Genomic DNA, 22300 nt, shown 5'->3' with positions numbered 1-22300 from the left:
CAGACATATTTCAAAACTGTCTCTAGTTTATTTCAGCAGTCTTAGTCCCAGTAGAGTCTCCATGAGGGGCCTGGGGGGGACATGGTTTCCTAGGTAGAATTGCTGGCCCTCCCACTGGCAAAAATAATTGGAGGCCAGCATTACTGTCCTCAAGATGCTGTGGCACACTCATTTTTTTGGGCTGTGTCTATGCACAGCAGGTAATTGGTTGTATTAACTGCACAATAAGAAACCAAAGCATATCAGTGTGTGACTCCAGTGTGTGGATGTAGGGACATAACAGTTTTTTGTTACCTTAGAATGAGTTGCTTATATCTACATTAAGGCAGGTCCTCTTCTAGAGAGTCCACCATGTTGTTCTACAGTAGCCCAGAATGGACAAACCAACCACTGGTTCTAGATAGGGCAATTTGTGTTTTTGCGTCTGCCACCATTTTACTACACGTTTGGCACACAGGAGAAGTTTCAGTGGTGCAACCTCATCACCAGATGCCACTAGATCCCACAAACTAGACCTTAAACTCTCCGTATTGACAGAGTCTTCAACTAGCCTATATAGACTACTAAAACAGCATAATCAAATTCCTGAAACTCATTGAGACTTTTGGTTTTGGTGAGGCACTCCAAGATTTGCAGTGGCCCCATCTGACCATCCCTAGGAGACCATAAGAAGAATATATATCACTTTTTTCAAACACTTTAAAATTGAAAATAAATATTTTATCTGTCCTTGAACACAAAATGACCATAAAATTCTGCAGGAAATGAAATAGTTGATGGTGAAAAGATGTGGTTACCTCACAGTACCTAAGATTGCTAGTTTTAAATTCTCATTTTCTTGTCTTTATTCTGTTTTCCGATGGTGCTTTCAAGACGACCACTTTCTCCTTACTAACTTTCTTGCATTTTTAGCCTCTCCGTGATAGAGGATGTTGTTATCTGTATACAAGCAGGCTAAAAAGCCTTGTTCTCGAGCTATAAAAGAAAATGATAAAGCACTGCAGTATTTTGCACTGTGATATATTTCCTTTCTCCTCGGTCTCTGTTCTTATTATCTAGTTTTCTTGTGCCTCTGTTGTGTGAGCAGTTCTGCAGCTCTGCTGATTGTTGCCTTGGTTGTTGATAAAAGTTACAGATTGCTTATTTTCTCCCTCAGTCGCACCTGTAGCCTCTGTTTAAAACAAACAAGACAGCAATAGAGCGGTTATTGTTAAGCCTGTGTCTTATTGTGGCCATCATTCTGACCTGAAATACTTGGATCTCGTGACCTCGCCTGGACTTGTCTTCAAGACCTTGACGCTTGGACTGGGACTTGTCTCTTAATTTGATGTGAGACTTACTTTGACAAGCCTGATACTTAACTCGGTTATGTCTCAAATGACCTGTTACTTGACTTTATATTGTCTCAGTTGACTTTGACATGTCTTTATTGATTTTGGACTTGACTAAAAACCTACTCTAACAGACATGAGACTTGACTTGAACTTTTTTTGATTGGTTTGACTGAAACTTGACTCCCACTTGTCTCATTTGTCTTTGATTTGTTGCCATTAGTGTTAGACTTGACTTGAGACTTACCTTGAGAAACTCAGACTTGTCTAAATTGAAGCAGTTATATAATAGTGATGAACTGCTGTAGCTGACTTGCTTCTTCTCCTCCAGCCTCTGAAGCTGCACTGCGAGCTCTGCAGCATTGTGTCCAGCTCTGGTCAGATGTTGGGCCAGGCTGCCGGCCCACAGATCGACCGCTCTCCCTGCATCTGGCGGATGAACAACGCTCCCACACGGGGCTTTGAACATGACGTGGGCCAGCGGACCACGCTCAGAGTCGTCTCACACACCAGCGTCCCCCTGCTCCTGCAGAAGCCCCAGTACTTCTTCGGCCAGGGCAACGACACCGTCTACGTTGTGTGGGGGCCACTACGAAACATGAGGAAGGACGGGAAGGGCATCGTGTACAACATGCTGCGACAGGCGGCTGAGAACTACCCTCATGCACGCATCTATGTCACCACAGAGGACAGGATGAACTACTGCGACATGATTTTCAAGAAGGAGACGGGAAAGGACAGGTGAGTCCATTTTTTGGCATCATTACATTCCACAGCAGACCTCCAATTTTTCTCTCTGACAGATTTACCGCTCAGTACTTTGACATCCACTGTTGTGCTCGCTGCTATAATATCGACCTTATCGATGCGGATGGTGTGCGCAACGCTCTGTGCTTTCCTTGTCTCAAATCCTCCCTTTCATGAAGCCTTATCAAAGTGAGTTACTTAACTTTCCCTCTGAAGACACTCAACACGGCACTGGAGGCCATTTTCTAAAGACAAGCTTTTATGGGGAGCCTCAGAAGCATGCACAGCCTGGGTTATAGACATCAGCCAAATGCCGGTCTGGGGAAAATTCGGTTAATGAGGTAGCATGATTCTGGCAGTCTTTCTAAACACCCTAGTTGCATCTAGTCTCACAACTTCTCTGGCAGCATTTTGGCGCATTTTGAATCAGCAAAAACCAAAATTATTCAAGCTACAGATCAGTAACCTGGAAAGTTGGAGAGAGAATGTGTTTGTTGGAGGCATTTGGCAACAACATATGCTAAAATTTCACTGTGTTTTTTTAAGACAGACCCACCTAGCATTTCCTTTCTCTATCAACTCCCTATAGAGAATTGTAGGTTAATGACTATAGCAACCAGGCTCCAGGCTCGCTATTGTTTAAGACGAACCTCATTTCTCAGACCAGCCTCTGCTCATTTCCACAGAGCTCTACACTCCTGCCTCTCCCTCATGTCATCAAGACCTCTCTTAACTTCTTAAGAGGATTAACATGTTCGGTAATAGGCGTAGCATCCAGTCCATTCCAGCTCCATTGTCTCGCTCTTATTCAGGATGGCAGGGTTAACACTGAATTTCATGTAGAGCGTCCATGTTCAGCCTGGCTCAGCTGAGGCCCATGACACACAGATAGAGACGTGGGATTAGGGAGGTATGCTTGGAGAGAAGAATCTCATTACAGCACATAATGCTCCTGGGAGTGATGCAGCGCTTCAATCATTACTGATTGGTAACAGAGACAGAAATTCGAGGTGTGAACAATGAGCCCCATCTAATGAATATGTGACGAGCTCTGAGAGGTTTCTCCCTGTCTGTTTCCGTGCCTGTCCGTCATTATTTGTGTTTGTCTGAAACTTGGCTGCACGTATTGAGAGGTACTAGGTGTCCATGGTAACGGCTTTAAATTAGCTTGAAAGACAGCAGTAACACAGTATATTTTCATGTAATCAGAGAGAAAGAGGAGGTTGAGTGACTGTTATTATTATGTTGAGCTTATACAGTATGGTGTGATTCCAGAAATACACTGCAGCTCTTTATATTCTCAGCCATGAAAAATAGTTTTCTTAAAGTCCAGAGCAATGCAACACCCTCAAAATTCTAAAACAATAAAAGTTGTTGATTTATTTTCCCTGCTTTTCCACGCAAGCTACATTTATTAATGTCGTAAAGTTCATAACAACAAAACGCAGTCTTAAAACACTCTTACTGGAGCAGCTCGTCTGCCTTTACCCTGTCATTTGTGTGTGTGTGTGTGTGTGTCTCTGTTCACTGGTTTACTGTCACCGCTTGCTGCACGGTGATGGGGGATAATCATCAGCTTGGCGGAGATGGAACAGTGATCGAACACAACTCTAATTATCCAGATTGCCGGGAGCAGCAGAGGAGACGCAGCCGCCTCAGTTTCGACTTGCTGATCAGGCGGAACGCAGCGCCGGCTGACTGGCTCGCCAGTCAACTGAGTAACCATCTCTCAGCCTGTAATTTAAAACCACACGTAAAGAATCTAAAGCTCATTCATTGTGGACAGAGATGAGGAAGATAAACAAAAGGAGACTCTGGGGTGGAGGGGTTGCGATGATCTAAGCAGGGCTGAAGTAGCCTGAGTTCACCCCATGACCAGATGAGCTGATTTCATGAGGTGCAGCTTGAAAAGGCCAAATGAGACAATTAAGGGCTTATCAAGACCCAGAAGGAACTAATAAACATCCACAAGCTGCGTCCAAATGCCAAACTACATACTAATTCTACACAGATTATGTTATGTATGTCGTATGTTCATATTGGAAAAGTGATCAAATCAAATATACTGGAAATGATTGTTATGGCAAATCCAATACTATACACCTGGGATACTCAATTTGCTTTGCCTGGAGGCCACTTTGCAAAATGACAGAGGGCCAGGGGCCAGTTGCAGCAGCTTGCAGAGTTCAGGTGTACGCAGACTTTGAGGACATTCAGGGCTTAGCCTGGACCTTTGTCAGAGGAGCTGGGAGACAGCCAAATACATGCAGGCTGCAGTTTGCAGAACAGTAATGGCCGTTCCTGCTCCCTAGCAGAGTAAACACAGCGTTAAGTGAAGTTATTGCAGAAATAGAGTCAATAACAACAATTAAACAAGAACAATAATATGCAGCACGCAGAGTTTCTTGGAAGAAAAGACGTTTTCACCGTTCTTCCAGCTGGATTTGGCGAAAAACTTGATTTATCAACTGGCTCCATTTGGGATTGAAGATGTTCCCTGGTGTTTTGTTATGCTAATTGGCTGAAGGAGTTTGTCTGTCAAGGCCAGTATCCCCGTCCACTGAAAGTGTTTGGAGTGGCAGCAGGACCAGACTGACACAGAGAGCAAAAAAGAATGTTGAGCTCATCATGATGTTTATACCAGGCCAGCTAGTAGAGCCACCCCCGCTTGCTTTGATGTGTTTTAATGCACTCTGGTACCTTATTTATGTTCAGCTTACAAGAAGAAGTTCCCAGTGTGAATTAATTTATTTTCATTGTGAAATAGAAAATGGTTGGCAGGCCACCCAGCACCCTGTCTGGCCCACGGGCTGCAAGTTGAGTATCATTGCAAAACACTAATAAGCCTTTTTCACAGCTAAAATTTCGACTTGTTATATTAGAAAACAGCGCAGATATTGGAGTAAAGGAGAGAGAACTTAAAAAACTGTCTTGGGCAAAGTGCTACAGTCCGTTGCTCCACATTAAAAACATCACAAAAATAAACATGTTTGACTGCTCTAAATATATATACTATATATTATTAGTGTGTAATATGGAATTGAGTGGGTCTTCTGAATAACAGTAATGTGTAATGAGTTTCTTAGGATGTACAGAGATAAATCTGCAGGGGCTCTAAACTCGGTAACAGCCAGTTATTGAATAAACAGTAGATTCAACATAATTACATACACAGGATTCTGTGGGTGAAAATAGTCTTTGTGTTCTGGCAGGGAAACGTATGTGTTTATGTATCTTCAAACAAAGAGGGAGAGAGGTGTATCTTGATGACTCAGCTGTCTAGCAACACATCATCACATTGACGTTCAGGGACTTGCTGTCTCTTGCCTTGTCCATCTAGTCATCCTTTTCTGTGAACTGCTCAGACAAAAGCCAAAAACAAAACACCATCGTTTAAAAAGAGATAGGCCATAAACATTTGTATCAACATCTAACAGGAGCCAAGACAATGAAAAGTCTGACCACAGCCCTGGATGTAAACGTATTTGACAGCAGCTTAAACACATGATTCATGTGATTGCGCACTGCGGCTGGAAGTTGCACGGGCTGAACCTATCCATTATCAGCGCTACCTCCTGAGCTGCAGTCGCTGGCTGTCGGACCATATCGGCGCGGCCCTGTTAGCGGTGGTAGATAACAGACCTTACGACGACACGGGACTTAAATCACAGTGTCACTTTACAGCACTGCCACCTGGGCCTGCGTGACCTGCTTCCCAGCCAGCTGCTCCTTCATAGCATGTGTATGCACTGAGGTTTGCATGGATGTGTGTGCTTTCACAGAACTGACACTGTCCCTCTGTTTATGATAGTGTGTGGACAGTTTTATTTATCCCTCTGAGCACCTGTTCATTCCTGTGGTCTTTTTAACCTTTAGAAAGGTCTTAACAACCGGCAAACATTTTTCGTTATACTCTTGGTCAGTCACACTGGATGCATTTTCAACCATTCAAACATGCTTTACACGCAAGGCTTTTAAACAACAGTTTTACACCTGTATTGTTTGTCTGCAGTTGTCTTATTCTTTAATGTTTCACTGTGAAACACGGGGATGTCATAACACTTACATGATAGGCAGATTCATCCATATTGAAAAGAATCAGCTACAGTCCTGTAGAAAATAGTAAATCTAAGAATATAATGTAAAGTAGTATAACGTTTTTTTGCATCAAGTACTTTTATTTTGAATACTTTTAAGTAGATTGTCCTGATTATACTTGCACTCTTAGGTAACATTTTCAATACTGGACTCTCATGTATTAGTACTTTTACTTAAAGGTCCAGGATGTAAGATTTAGGGGGACATATTGGCAGAAATTGAATATAATAAGTATGTTTTCTTTAGTGTATAATCACCTGAAAATAAGAATCGTTTTCGTTACTTTAGAATGAGCCGTTGAGCGATGACCTGTCAATGCAGCGATCCATCAGCACACACCGTTGTGCTGATGCGTTTGACCAGGTTTAATCATCTGGGAAGAGACCTCTGCAAATGATTTGGCTCCTGGTAAAAACCTCCTGATCAATTTCAGCTGGTTTCAGTCTGCAGTCCTCGCGGTTATATGCCACTAAATCCCTCTATATCTTACACACTGTTTCTTTAAATAAAAGATCTGAATACTTCCTTCACTGGTGTCCACTACACATGTCCATCTACAGTTAGAGTCATGTCACCCTTGAGCTTATGCTGGACATGTTTGTGTGATTAAACATGAGGCTCAAACAATACAGAAATCTGCTTATTAAACATAAGAGTCAAAAGATAAGTGACCTTCAATTACAAGAGAATATAGGTGTTATTTTTAGATGTAGCTCATTTACTTTTGTCTACTCAATTTCTCCCAGTCATTCGTTAACACATGTAGCATGAAATTAGATTTACTTGTTTTTAATGTGCAAACTTTATGGCAACACATCTGTCTCGCAATTAACTCCTGCTTTGTAAAACAAAGATATCTGAAGTAAGAAGGCATGGACACCATGCAGCTGTTCCACACCTTTAATTTTACAGGCAAACCTAACACAAACATCCACTACACATTTGCGTATGGATCTCCAGTTTGTCACGTCAGCTGTGTCCCCGTGACGGTCATGTGCAGCGTCATACAAAGCAGAGCGTGAGATGTAAACTGAATGAGTAACTCCTCGTAAAAATTTCACTGGATAGTGTGACTTGTGGTCAAAAACTCCACAGGTGACCTTTAATTTCAGGAGAACACAGGTGCCATTTAGTCATAGCTCATTTACTTCTATGTTCTCCAGTTTATATCACCCTCAGTCATTCTGATGCGCATCCAGCATGAAATTAGATTACTTGTTGTAATGTACAGTATTTTATGGTGTCACATCTGGCTTGACAGTTGACTCCTAATGAGACGTGGGAAATAAGTAGACTTGAATATGACAGTAAAATCTGTTTTTGAGGGATTATTTTGCGATGAAGACTCTGGTTTCCTTGCTGTGGTTGTCAGATGAGAGCAGGTAGAGTGTGATGTAAAGCAACTGTTACATTAAAACTCTTTACTCAGGTACAATAAAATGAGGATAAAATTAAGGAACTGTGACAAGTTTTCTAAATTTAACCAATGGTAGTCCAAGGAAATTATTTTCATGCCACATCAGAGTCAGTGGCAACAAACCAGAAGTCAGAAAAATGCCACAAACTGGACACAAACACAGATTATCCTTAAAGGGCTCGCTGATGCCTCGGGTTAAAATAACACTCTGACGCAAGAACCAAAAATGGATGTTTCATCTGTAATTCATCATCAGGGGTGAGTCAGTGTAATCGTAGATGAACTTAATAGCAGATGCTCCGCTCTCATGGGCTTCCAAATATGTGGTGAATTTCATTTTAATCTGTTTTTATTAGCGTGAATGTCACGGCTGTGTAATCATGCTTCATAATCTCCAGCCGTCCACTTCATACAAGTGTAAGTACCCCTGGCAGTCAGCACACATTCATCCTAAAATAGTTTAAAAATGGAACACCATTCAGTTCAACAGCCTCTCTGTGTTATAATGATGGTCTGAGAGATTCGGTTCAATATTTTGAATGTGAACAGCTCTTTATCAAAATCATGTGTTGCAGATCTGATAAAAGCTCAGAGGAGCTTCAAGAGAATGAACTGGGAAAGACAGAAGAGGGGAAAGCACCCGAAGGGATTTTCTTTGGATGAGGGAGTATCTTCTGTTTTAAAAGTGCCAAACATCCCTGTGGAATAAAAGCCTACTTGTATTTAAACACTCAAACAAAACATATTTGTATTCCAAAAGTCCCCTGTTCACTGACTGTAAAACTGCTTTACATGTTATTCTTGAGAATGCTACAAGTTTTGAGTTTCAGTTCTTTAGTTGCTGTATTTTAAGGACAAGCTCATATCTCGAGCTCAAAAAATTTGATTGAACTCAGTGACAATCTTAATGCCTGTGCAGAATAGAAAGTGGCACAAAACAATTGTATTGCACATAATGAAAAACAAATACTGGACATGGTGCTGGACCTTTGACCACTTACAGTCTAAAAAATAGCTGGTTCAACTTGAAAAAAGAAATTATGGTAGCAATTCGAATTAATTGCTTTAAGTAGTTCCAACTCTGGTATCATTGAGTCAATCCTATGAATTTTTTATAGTCTTACAAACTCAGTTAGTACAACTAACATGATTTGCTTTGACATGAAAAAGCTCAATAAAGTTGAACCAACTTAATATTTATCCAAAAGTTGTGCTGATATTTAGCAGCAAACCTATTTTATTTGAGATATTCCAACCTATTTATTTTTAATGCCATCCTACTCAAAGGTGTTGATTTTGACCAACTTCTTAAAATAAGTTGTCAACTGACTAAAACAAGTTAATGCACAAATGTAATTTTTTCAATGCTGAAAAACTCCATTTTCTTTAAGCATTATCCACCAACCCCATGAATCATTTTTTAGCGTAGTAACTACTTCACTGTAAAACATTTTGCAGGAATTTAGTGAAATCAGCTCAACCTTTGTCATTTACTTTACGTAAACATATATATTTTATTCACATATTAGTTTCAAGTTACTCAATTTAAAATTTTTATAAACATGAGTTGTTCTGACTGAGTTGAATGAATGTAGTGGCATTTTTAAAGCTAGAGTGCAGGACTTTAATATATTAATGAACGTCAGTTACATTTATCCCCTTGCCAAATAAGTTCACACAATGGTGATCAAGCCTATTGCTGCCAGGGGAAGGTCTCTGTCTTTCACAGTGTAATTGAGTTTTGGTGTCGGGTGTCTGTGGCAAGTTAACTGCGCTGGTGCACCGGAAGTGATGCCTTTTATGTCAGCTGGCCAGAGTGACAAGGGGATAGATTAATTATCTCCTTTTGTTTGTTTTCTTTTTTTCTTTTTTTTTTCCTGTTCTCAGACAGGGATGAGCAGTGCGCTGGTGCTGTTTATGCAAAACTGTGCATGTGTATGGGCAGCACTGAGCACACGACTAGATAAATGAGACTTGGATTATATTACACAAGTGTCAAATTCAGGATCGCACAAAAAAAAAAAAAAAAACATAAACAGACACTGTCACCCCGCACCACCACCACCACCACCCCTCTCACACACACATCCTTGAGTGTTACATACCAATAGGTTTTAAGCTTTTGATATACCCAGAATTGATGCACATAATTAGCTGACACCTCTCCACATCCCCTCCAGCAGGTGTTCTAAAGAAGCGTATCATACGTTTCCATCTGAACTCCCTCGATGTATTTGATCTGGTGCCCCTGAACAGATCCAGCTCATTTTTCTACTTTGTTCGATATAGTGGGAGTCAGTCCAATCCGTTGGTAAAAATGCACCACGCATACAAGAGATAGTTTCACCCATTGAATTATTTATTTATAAATTGATTGATTTCATCTGCCTTGGAGCTTGGATCTTAACAAGGTCATCTGTTTTGTCTAGAAAATGTGTAGGTTGCAAATATCTTTATAAATCTTAATTTCTTTATTTGTTCAAAAGACCTTATAATTTGTCTTGAGTGCACAAAAAGCTGATGCAGATAAACTAATCCACATCTTGACCCTGTTCCTAAAGCCTGTGTTTATGTGGGTGGGGATAAAGTCTCTTAGGGACCTGATGGAGTAAGGGGCTGAGCGGGGCAAATCATATGCCTTTTAAACTTCAAAGTATCTGTAATGTCAGTTTAGTCCCTTTGTTTGTGTTGCAGTCTCTCTGAGTAAGTGCAAGGACGGGCAATTCTGCAATGCATTTAGAAGAGATACAACAGTCTGGGTTGCACATTCATTCCTACACTCTCCACAATGCATAAGGAGTAGTGTGTGCCACCTATCCAGGTCATCTTTTATTGCCTTAAACAATTACTTTGGCCTAGTATATCTTACCTAGTGAGGAGGTGATCTGAATCTCTAGATACCTGGTGCCTGGTACTGGCCATTTTAATGTACTTTTAACTTTAACTCTTTGGGAAATGAGTCCACTCATGTTCTAGGGCTGGGTATTGGTACTCAGTACCTTCATGGTATCAACCAAAAATAACTTAGTATCGAAACTTCTTAAGTCACCTACATTTGATCCTTTTTGTACCCATTTCTAGCAAGAAGACTATCTGTATTGTTTTTCTGGCCACCAATCATCGCAGACGATTTAATGTGGCATGCGATTGGCTCACTACCGCTGCAGCTACAACCCATACAGTCTGTGGTTTGGGGAAGTCAAGCATGGTGTATTTAACAGAGTTGGCAGTCCAGCGTGCCCAGATGCCACCAAAATATTCAGAAGTATGACTTTACTACAGGCCTGTTACACCTAGTAGCATTTTATGCAACAGAACGCTTTAATTCACATGATGGGTATCGAGTGAAGTAGGAAAAAAGGGTATCAAACGAAGTCCTATGTTGATACTTTGTATCACTTTATGGGCACTGGTATTGTAGCTAGAAAAGAAATTAAATGGAGGTTTTGATATAGTTTTGCTGTTGCTAAATGTGGACCTCTTTGTCTTCAATTCATCAAGAATGTTTGCCTTTTTTGGATTCTTTGTTCTCTGTGGGGGCATGAGAGAAGAACAGTGTATTCTTCCAGAATTCACAGTTACGCGGAGTGAGTAATTGACATAGAAATGATCATTTGGGGGGTGAAGTATTTCTTCAAGGCAGCAAACAGCCTTACTCTTATCCACAAGTTTCATGTGTAGTGTTGAATCTGAAACCCCCTTGTTTCCTCTCAAATGGTTTGATCATCTGTTCAGCTCAGCTCGATTCTTTCCTCTGTTTTCTGTGAACAAAGGGAACAACAATAGCCTCATTTGCTGAGGGCATTGCGCTTATACGCTGTCAATTTCGGTCAGATCACAGAGAAATTACAGAGAAAATCACTTAATACACAAACCCAGTTTCACTTAACAGAGATTGAATTCTCTTCTTTGTTGCAGTCTCACTTCATTGGGCTTTTGTGTTAGAAAAAGAAACATCTCCAGTGCAGCTTTAAAGTGTATAATATTTCACAAAAAAGAAGCTGAAAATTGCTGCCTGACCTGAAATATTCAAACACAACGTGAAGGAATGTGACAGAAAGCACTGAACTTTGTTGATGCAATCTGCATCCCGATGTGATCAAGAGCAGCCTCTGGCTTCAATGTCAAACGACTCTCCGCCAGTGCACAGACTTTTGTTTACAGGGTGCATAGTACGTGACTGTCTATAATTGCTTTGTGTATTGGATGTCAAGAGAAGAAGAAACCTGTAGGAGATTGAAACACAGTGTTTGCAGCATCACCACAGAACTGTAATTTCATGCTTATCACGACGAGCCGTTTAAAGAGAAAAGAGAGAGAGAGGATTCATTGTGTTTCTCTCCACATGAAGCTGTGATTCCCGCTGCAGACAGCCCTAAAAATCTGCACTGAGCGTGTTGCTCTCCATCCAAACAAGAATTTGTCACTGAGCAAGCGTGTAATGACATTACATTTCTGTGTTGAAAGCTTGTAATTGCTGTGAAATTATCTTATTAAATGAAGCCACTGGAAACCCTGGAACACAAATACCCCCGGCGTCCTGGGAGGCTGTTCATCAGGTCAAAACCGGTCAATTCAGAAGAACAAGGAAGTCATCGTCCCAAAGGAAGAGGGGATCAGCGACTCGTCATTTTCTGTGTTCTTGTGACCCCATCTGAGAGAGAAATGAGGCGGCAGTCGGAGGGCGAAGAAGCAAACTGTCAGCTGAAGGCAAAGTGCAGTCTTCCTTGAAGTCCATTTGCATTTGTATCCTAATGATGTAAGGACCCTCGGAGGACTTAAGCAAAACTATTAGCGGGGGAGGGACATTGGATTTCCTTTTGGAACGTCTAAAAGGCAAAAATCCTTTTATTTTTTTTATCTGTTTGTACATTTTAAAACCAGAAAACTGCTTAAAAGTCATCAGTCAGTAGTTATAAAAGACAGTGTTTGAAAGTAATTAAGTACATTTACTCAAGTACTGGATTAACATACAATTTTTAGGTACCAGTATTTCCATTTTCTGCTTCTTTATACTAATACTGCACTACATTTCAGAGGCAAATATTGTACTTTTGACTCCTCAACATTTATCTGACACCTTTAGTAACATTCAGATTAATAGCACAAAATATAATGAACAAATAAGCTATGATGTAATATTATAGATTAAGGTTAATGATCCTCAGGGGTAAGCAAGCTACCCATCAGATAAAGTATATGAAGTAGAACACAATGAGCTCCACACTTACCAGCTGCAACATTAAAGACTGATTATAATCAGTCAATATATATTATACTGAAATGGCCTATTAGTATTTTACTTTTTGTACTGTAGCTTTATGTGAGTATTTCTATACTTAAGTATTTATACTTTTACAATAGTGGTCTCTGGTCCATGTTCCTCTCCTCTTTTTAAATTTATACTTGATCTTCTTATTTACACTTAATGGCCAAAGGTATGTGACACCCAAACGTGACATCTTTATGTGATTGTTGAACAATTAATCCAACATGAGACCATCGGCATTAATATGCTGCTACAGCAGCCTCTGCTCTCCTGGAAGGATTAATCACTAGAGATTTTTTTACCCCATTCAGCCACATGAGCATTAGTGAGGCCAGGCACTGATGTTGGTCGATATGGGGGGCTTATTTGTGCATTAGGGGGTTACGGCTTAGCTTTGAAGCCTGCACACAAAGTAGCGTACGTGCTGTGATTGGTTAGCATGTACTGCTTGTCTTTCTCTGTGCGATGAAGGCAAGCATTAAGAACTTCGAGGATGGTTAAACTATCTGCTCTATTTCCATGAAACACAACAGTGATTTCACTATTGTCACAAAAGGAAATAGAAGTAACCTGGATATAACTCTAGTTCTGTTTGTAAATGTGTAGCTTATAGTTAATGTGGGAACTATAGCCCGAATCACTGTGGCGTCATGCTAACAACAACAATCACTGGGTAAACAACTGACAATCTGCTGGCAACTGATCTGAATTGTGGAGATATGTGAAACTGCAACTGTAAAGTGTAAAGATACATGATCAAAAGAGAAGTGTGTAGTATAGGGTGAGCTATTGGCAGAAAGGGAATGTAATATTCAGAATTATGTTTTCATAATTATGTTTTATGTCTTTGTTGGCTTAGAATGAGCCCTTTATACTTACATCGGGAGTGGGTCCTCCATGTTGCTCTGCCATGTTACTACTATGTTACCTGAAGGCCACCGTAGGTTCTCTTTCACACTTGGAGAGGAAAGGGTATTCATTTAGTTGCAGGTCTACACCAAATAGTTTGATGCTTTGAAGCTTCATTCATAACGTTGACATTCAAATTCTGAATCGATATTCAAGGCTGCGCAGCCGCCTTTTTTATGTCTATCCATTCTGTTTAAACCTGGTATTTCTGCACAGCTGGGAGCCAATCCACACAGAACAACCCTAACAAAATATACATGCATCAACCGAACCAAACAGTCAACTTGTGCATTATAGTAGCAATATTGTCAGGACAGAGACAAAAACAGAGAGAAGGACTGAGTGCTGGGTCCGTGTGTTATAGCAAGAGAGAAAGAGAGAGTGACACAGAGGGGGGGAAGACAAAGTGGACTATTGCACATAATGTTTCTCTGACTTAATAACTTACCCGGGACTCCTACCAACCAGCACAAGTGATATTTGCTTGATATAAGCTTTCTTGAACCTGTACAACTCACCGGTGGGTGGCTTCAAAAACATTTTTACACGGTCAGAAAGCTGTTTGCTATCCAGCTTGCTGCATACAAAGGCAGGCACGCACCTGTATTAACTGGGCGATCTAGCAGCAACCTAACAGCACCACAAATTATATTTTTGTAATAAAGAAAGCTGATTTAAAAAAAAGAATAACTCATTTATTCTGAGGGTCACTTTATTCAAAGAGAGAATTTTGTTGGAGGATTTTTACATTATTTTTTAGGGTGATGACATCAAAAAATATACCAACAGACATTTGAAGCTTCATTAGAAAACCTCAATAGAAGCTTAGAATATTAAAAAATACATTCAGTACAGGCCTTGCTACTTGCATTCTGCAACCTCACCTCTAGATGCCTCTAAATCTGACACAGTGGTCCATTAAACACTGTGGTCCAACCGTATTTTATGTACTTTGTTGTTTTGCTGGCGTCTTTGACAAACCAAATCTACCAGCACAGAAGCGAAGCAATGTACTGCTGTCGACAGGGTCTGCAGCAAAATGTGTTTTAGCCACCCTAAAAAACAATGTACACAATATTTGGATTTTTTTTCCACCTTAAACACTAACTGATCGAGGCAGTGGTAGACAAGCAGCTCTTGTGTTTTGCAAAGTAAAATGTCTGTTTTGTCAGTGGAGTCTGGTGTCTTTGAGAGAACATCTTCAATTTTCTATATTTAAGGATATTAAACTGGTTTTGATTTTTTTCATGTTGGACTTTTTTTAGGTCACTAAAAACGTATTAGTTGAGGCAGCATTTGCTCAGCGCTGTCGCTGCCATTTTTATGTTGTGTTGTTATGCACTGAATTATTGTTTACAAACATTATGATTCAGTCTATTGAGCTTTTCACTGGTATAACATTGCTAGGCAACAGCTTGGGTCCATGTTTACTTCCTGTCAGCTCATGTCATTCACATACACTGCGAAACGTTTCAAGAGGAAATACAAAATGAGCCATTTAGAATGTTTATATTGTCAAGTTTGACAAGATCTACAGTTAAAGATCACGAATGACTCTGTCAAGTGTTGTGTGGTACGAGTGAGTGAAACGGTGCGTTTCTGCAGTGGGACTACGGTTAACCCCTCGCATCAAGTATAAACCAACTTAAGACTCGAAAAACCCTCCTGAAAGCCAGTCAAGTTACTCCACACCAAACTGGGAAAAACTTTTCCTTTTGGCTCACTCTTTGTGCAAGAGGGCATGTGCACAGTTGTGTCCACATGCTGTTTGCCACATAGTATATTTTTTGCCTTTCTTCCCACATTTTTATGTTTTCTTTGTTTTTGCAATATGAAATTTATGAGTAGATGTTCAAAAAAGGTCTGTGAAAGGAAAACAACCATCAATTCTTGCTCTCATATCACCAACGATTTTGTCACATAAGGTGACACCTTTTGTCACACCTTCGTTTGGCACGCTGTCTCTGCTCTCTAGCATATTTGAATAAGGTCTCATCTTTTCAGTAGAAGCTAACAAAATCACGGTGATGGTTAGGATGGTTAGCCCACAGCCACAAAAGCACTAAATGCATTTTCTGTTCTGCTTTGCTGCACCTGATTGAATAACCTCCACTGGGTGAAATCCCCCAGACGCACACCTGCATCACTAGTCATGTAGCAGCCCAGCCCCATTTAATAAGCCTTATTAGAACAATTGCCTCTGTGGCCTCAGAAAAATCACACTCTAAAGAGATAAAATAGCCTCATAACACAAGGCTGCATGATGTGTCAGTGTGTATTAAGAATATGTGTCTGCACCGCTGTCACCAGGGTAGCTTCTTGCATATTTATGCTTTTTATAAGAATCATATTTGTCCTTTAAATGACTTGCATTGTCTGTAAAAGACATAAGAGGATAAGATGACACTTTATTGGCCCCTGTCAGGAAATCATATACATAGCTGCAGCAGCAAAAACACTTAAAAATTGCAGTAGAATATAAATCAGAGCATTTAGAACAACAAGAATTGCAATATAATTGACAATTAAATAGACAGCATATTAGATTTTACTGACATATTCTACATCTTTGCTTGTTAAAATGGTTCATAGGCATATTTAGTTATATATCAACCAGAGCTGAAACAATTAGCTAAATATTTGATGAGACAGTCTGCAACATGCAAAAATGTCAACCAGTCTCTGGTTTTGAATATGTGAGGATTTTTTGTTATGTATCTTTGTAAGGGGCCAGCTTCATCTTTTATCGACTGAAAATCATGAAAATAATTTTAAGTTGTAGCCCCAACATCAGCACAGTGTTTTAAAGTATAAAGGATAAGATATATGCAAAATGAATAACCGAAATCATCTGTCTCAAAAAACTAAAGACTGCGTGATGTGCAGCGAAATGTTAAGTGTAGATAGAACAGTGTAAAAAACAGAATATTAATGTGAGTTTGTAGCATTACTAATGTCTGCAAATGTCTTTCATATCCACATTAATCAGGTCTACAGATGGCCTTGCCCTCCTCCTCCCTCTCCTCCTCTTCCTCCTCTTCTTCTTCTCCCAGGCCAGTGTTTGACATTTTAACTGCAGCAGGTACAGAATTTTAAGTCTCCTGACAGAGCGGATACCTCGCTTTCGCTACATGCCTCACGGATCCTCTATCACCGTCTGACTTAAACAAGCTTTTCTCTGATGTTTAGGCCAGCTAAAGACTTGTTTCTTTTTTCTCGCTGCGCTGTTGAATCACAATCAAATAATCTGCAAGCTAGGCCAAAACACAAAATGCAAGATGTGCAGCTTAATTCGAGACATCACCAACTCTGTCATGTCAAGTAATGCACTTACTGCTGCTAGCAGGACAGAGATGGATCTCCTATCAGTGTCTTAAGAAAGAAGAATGAGTGCAGCCACAAGGCTCCGTGCAGCATCAGCCGTAATGCATTCTGTCATTGACGTTCTGTTATGTGTTCAACTCTAAATTGGATGTGAACTAGTCACTTCAGATTATAGTTGTACAACTCTGTGTGAAAAGGGAAGCAATCACCTCTTGGCAGCAGCATTAAAATCTGCTTGTAAAATTGTCAAACCCTCATCTCCCCAAACAGAGCGTCGCCTGTTCTTGAGAGTTTCTCAGCCAGTGAAAAATAATAATTCAGCCGTTTGCTTTCCCTGACAAACACCATCTTTTGGGGTTCTTTTCAATCAGCTAATGCAGCGCATTACTGCTTCACATTTTGTTTTCCATTTTTAAACGCAATGACACACAAATCATAGTAATCCCAGTGAGAGACTTTCAGTGTGTCGTTTTTTCTTTTCTTTCTTTCTTTCTCTTTTTTTACTTGGGTGTCTGCAGAGCTGTGTGAAATTAGATGGTTTACTTTCTGGTCAGCTTTCAATGCAGCTCCCAAAGATGTAGAGGCTTTCAAATCTCAGTAATGTTGATACATGCCTTACTTTAATGTGCACCATATTGCAGTCTGAATGTAGTGGTGCAATTTGGTGTTTATTGTTTGGTATTCAAAATAAACAATTATACTGCACTAAAAAGCTAGATTCAATGTACAAAATGTCAGTACTATTCAAGACAACAATTTTGCTTTTATCCGAGTATAAATTTTGTAACATTTTGTGTCACTTTTCAAAAGGCAACCATCTTATTTTCAGTTTTGAAAATTTGTTTGAAAACATTGTTCACAGATGTGAAAGAATAAAGTATATATCCTGTAGATCCTTATATAAAAACAGTAATATCAGAATGTAAAAACACATTTAATTTGAACAGTGAAGTGACATTATTAAGTCTTTTATCTTATTGGATGATTATTGATTGCAGTTTTCAATGCAAATGGCGGCAGTTAGGTGCCAAGCTGGCACCGGACATTAATATGACATGAAGATGTTGGCCTCCTAATGCGGACAGATGTTAAATTTTGGTTAGAATGAAAATTGGACATTTTAAATGTCAAATGACGTTAGAATTTCTCATGTGAATGTTAACATTTTGAATTTTATTTATTTATTCATTTTTTTTACAAACGTTTGTTCTCTAAACCTCACAACTAAATGTACTTATTTTACATAAAGATGACTTGGGCATGAGATATTGGAAAGACGTTGGATTTTGGTCACTTAAAACCAGCAAATACCGTCATCTGTCGTCAGTATTTTACGTGAAATAGACGCTGGCATTAGGCACATAACCACCACCTGTAGAACGGTGGAATAGTGTGACACCACTGTTATGAATGTGTATCACGTCGTAGAAGACAAAGAAAAAGGGGACCTGTTACTAGAAGTCTAAAACTCCATAGGTCACCATTAAAGGTCCAGTGTGTAGGATTTAGTGGCATCTAGTGGTGAGGTTGCAGAACTGAAACTTTTCCAGTGTTCCAAGCATATAAGAAAACTGCAGTGGCCGGCGCAAAAGCACAAATAATAGATAGATAGTCCTAATAGAGCCAGTGTTTGATATCCCCATCTTGAGCTGCTGTAGAACAACATGGCGACCCTGTGGGAGAAGACCCGCTATGTAGGTATAAACAGCCCATTTTAAGTTAATAAAAACACAACGATTCTCAGTTACAGGTGATTATAAACAAATTAAAACATACTTATGAGGATTAAACACCATTTCTGCCAATAGATGCCCCTAAATCCTACACACTGGACTTGTTATTGCCTGGTTTGGTGAGCCCCCAAATCAGCAGAAAAAAAATGCAGTAACTGAATTTCTGTTTGTAGAGCACCACCTGTTCCTTTCACCCAACCTAATATCTTTGCCTCTGTTCTCTAGATAGATAGATAGATAGATAGATAACGTTCATGTGCATGAATATCCATACTGTATCTATGCTGTATATTCCATAGGGATGTAGCATTGTGTAAATGTGTCAAATTAGCGAAGGTATTACACGTTAAAGGAAGAATAATCACTTCATTATTCCGTCTGTCACACCTTTCAGATTTCTGATTTGTGTGCAGCATCATTTACCGTCTTCATAATGTGGTGTGATAAACATGAAAATGTAAAATCACGGCAGCGTATCGCTGTAAGCTTCCTGTAAAAACCAGAAGTGGTGCTGCATTGTCGGAGCGAGAGGCTTTTGCATATTAAGGTCGTAACACATTTCTTTGCGAGCAGCCATAAATCTTCTTTACTGTAAGAGAAGGGACCCGGTGTGGCTTAAGAGCAGCTTGAACAGTCAGGGAGAGCTTAATAGTGCCGTGGTTATTGGACTTTTTCTTGGGATTACTCCTTATTGTTAAGCTCTCCAAGGTGTGAGACAGAAGCCTGATCTAAATTATTCAACAGTACAAGTAAGATTAATTGATTATTGAGCTTTAGATCAATGATAATCAGTAGTTCTGTGTGTAATTCTGGATCTTAGGTCTTTGTCTTGATCTCTGTCCCTGGAGAAATCTCTTAAGTTGGTCCTCATCTGTTTTGCTAATCCTTGGTTTTTACTCCCCTGGTCTTGGACAGGCATCCCATTAACATGTTGAATAGGCTGCAGATCTTTTAGAGTCTGCCACTTACCTTAGACTGTTTTACTCCCTCTGTAGGTTTTTTTTTTTTTTGTTAATCGTAAAAGTGACTCTTTTTTTTTACCAAACCTATTCAAACTCCTGCTCACCTTCTCTGACCTTCCACCATTTTGTCTGTTTTTTTTCTGCCAAATAAATCCTCACAAATGGTTTATGGATCTCGTGAGATGGTGTTGTTGCCATGGCTGGGGAGGAAAACATTGTGCTAACACTTACCAGGGTTAACGCTTCTGATTCTCTTTGAGGGCAAAGACTTCAAGGTGTTACGTTGTGAAGCCCATTCCTTATGTTTCCGACTAAAATTGGTTAACATAAACCTCTCAACCTGCAGGAGGCTTTCATTTCCAAAACACTTTACACTCAGTTTGAATAAAACATAAATGAGACGTCTCTCTTTTAGCAAAACAAATGCTGTTTACTTCTGTGAAGTGTGTTAAGTTCTTGGCTCAGGTCATGGATAATGATGGGATTCTTTTACTGGAGGCTGTTTGTCAGCGCTTTGATAAGTGAAGCTAATAGGCTTATAAACCATGAAGCCTAGGTTCCTTTTTATCAAGATATTGTTCCGTGAACTGCAGAAAACTGTTGCATGAATGACTCAATTTTGCTGTACTGAAGTGAAAAACATTTCCAGCTGGCATATACAATATAACAGTGTCCCAAAGGGTTTGAAGAGCCGCTACTAACAATTATTTTCATTTTTTGATAAATTTGCTGATTTGTTTTTTATTTAGTCCATGTTAGAAAGGAATAAAAAAAATGCCCATTGCCTTTCCGTAAAGCCCAAGGGGTTGTCTTGTATTTGCAATGCAAAACCTGAGAGATTCAATAGACCTTGATATAAAAAAGAGAGGGAAGTTTCACCCAGTGAAGCTGTAAGTACATTGCTGCATTTTTAGGCACACCAGCGCCACAGCTGTAGAGACGTTGGTCAGTTGATCCACCACTTTGGTCTAGTCACAGCCCCCGTGTACCTTGGGTGATCATATGACTGTTATCATCATCAGAGCAAAATTTCAATTTGTTGGTGTCTCATCAAATTGGCCTCAGCTGTACTTTGTGTTGAGTGCTAATTAGCCATTATTAGCATGCTAACATCCTAAACGGAGGTGATGAACATGGGAAACAACATACCCTCCAAACATCAGTGTTGGCATTGATGTTAACAATAGACTTTATCATAAATAAAGATGGACGACATTGCAGCTCCCCAAAAGTGAACCCAAATTATCTCAATCGCCCCCTGGTGGCTGACTGCAGTTTGGGTCATAAACCCTACCTCGTCCATGTTAGTGGATGAAGATCAAGTACACTTTATATGAATATTTCCCAAAGATGCTTTCTATCATTTTAGGTAGTTCTCCACTCACCAATGTATGTTGAAGTGTTCATTTTTCGGATAAGTGTGGTTATAACTGGTTATTTGATGCTACAAAAGGTGTTTTGGTGTCATGATTGACAGCTGTGTATGCACTCACTATCAGTGGAGCTGCTCTCACTTGGGCAGGAACTCGAGGCTCCGCAGATCGCTACAGCACAGACTCTGGCTGCAAATGATGTCATCAGCGCAAGACGGCAGCAGCCTGACCTGGGATATTTAGCCATCATTTTTGTACATTATGACTTAAGTGATTAATCAATTATTTAATATGTTTCTGATACATTTTTGGTGAATCAGTTCATTTCAGCAGTTTGAATCTAGGAGTGTGTGGTTCAGTCATTGGTACACTTACAAACAGGCTTATCAATGAATAATGAATAAACGGACTGTTCATTCTTTCTGAGGTTGCTTTCGTGTTGCATAAGTCGAACCTTGAATTTGAAATAAACTGGAGCTGTCTTTTTTTTGGCTCATTGGTGATCATACAGTCTGGCCAAAAATAAAGGCATCATTTCTGACTGTAATTCAGTTTCTGCTTCTTTTAAGCCACTTCACTGTGAAAGGCAAGAATAGACATAGGAACAGTACATACAGTAGTGGAGATGCACACTGACCTTGGGGAATTGTATATGCATACAGTTCTTGACCTTAACAGTCAAAAGATTAGAACATGCATAACTAAATAATGCCAATATTTAACCAGCAGGAGGTACTTCATATTCAGCTTGGTTTCAGGTTTAGTGCAGCAGGGAAGGTTATTTAAAATTCCTTTTGTTATTGTTGTTGCAACTTTCTCGTTTCTGTCGAAGTCAATTAAAATTCAAACCTGCCATTCACAGCATCTGGGTTTCATGCTCCCCCTCAGAACCCCCCCCCCCCCCCCCAAAAAAAAAAAATATAAAATGTGGTTGTTGTTGACAGGTGACAGGTGGGTTGTGGGAAGGTTGCTGGTTGACAGGTGGCTTGTTTCCATGACTCCACAGCACATACTCATTATAAACCCACGACTCACCCATGTGGTTTTGCATGCATGATGTTTGCTACATGCAGAGGCTGTTTGGTTGCTGTGAATCTGACTCTTTGCCCCCTTAATTATCTTGCTATAAAAAACTGC

General features: G+C 39.9%; 1 protein-coding gene across 1 annotated transcript in view; it reads left to right on the top strand.

Moving 5' to 3' along the window:
• The window catches only part of st6galnac3 (ST6 (alpha-N-acetyl-neuraminyl-2,3-beta-galactosyl-1,3)-N-acetylgalactosaminide alpha-2,6-sialyltransferase 3), a 99919-nt gene that overhangs the window by 44668 nt on the left and 32951 nt on the right, over positions 1–22300 (top strand). The window contains exon 3 of the mRNA XM_050032950.1: positions 1663–2072. Within this exon, the coding sequence (XP_049888907.1) occupies positions 1663–2072 (410 nt within the window). The remainder of the gene's footprint in view (positions 1–1662; positions 2073–22300) is intronic.

Source organism: Epinephelus moara, chromosome 21 (genome assembly GCF_006386435.1).
Source record: "Epinephelus moara isolate mb chromosome 21, YSFRI_EMoa_1.0, whole genome shotgun sequence".
NCBI lineage: Eukaryota > Metazoa > Chordata > Actinopteri > Perciformes > Serranidae > Epinephelus > Epinephelus moara.
The sequence above is the reverse complement of the archived record's forward strand: the minus strand, read 5'-3'. Positions and strand labels throughout refer to the sequence as shown.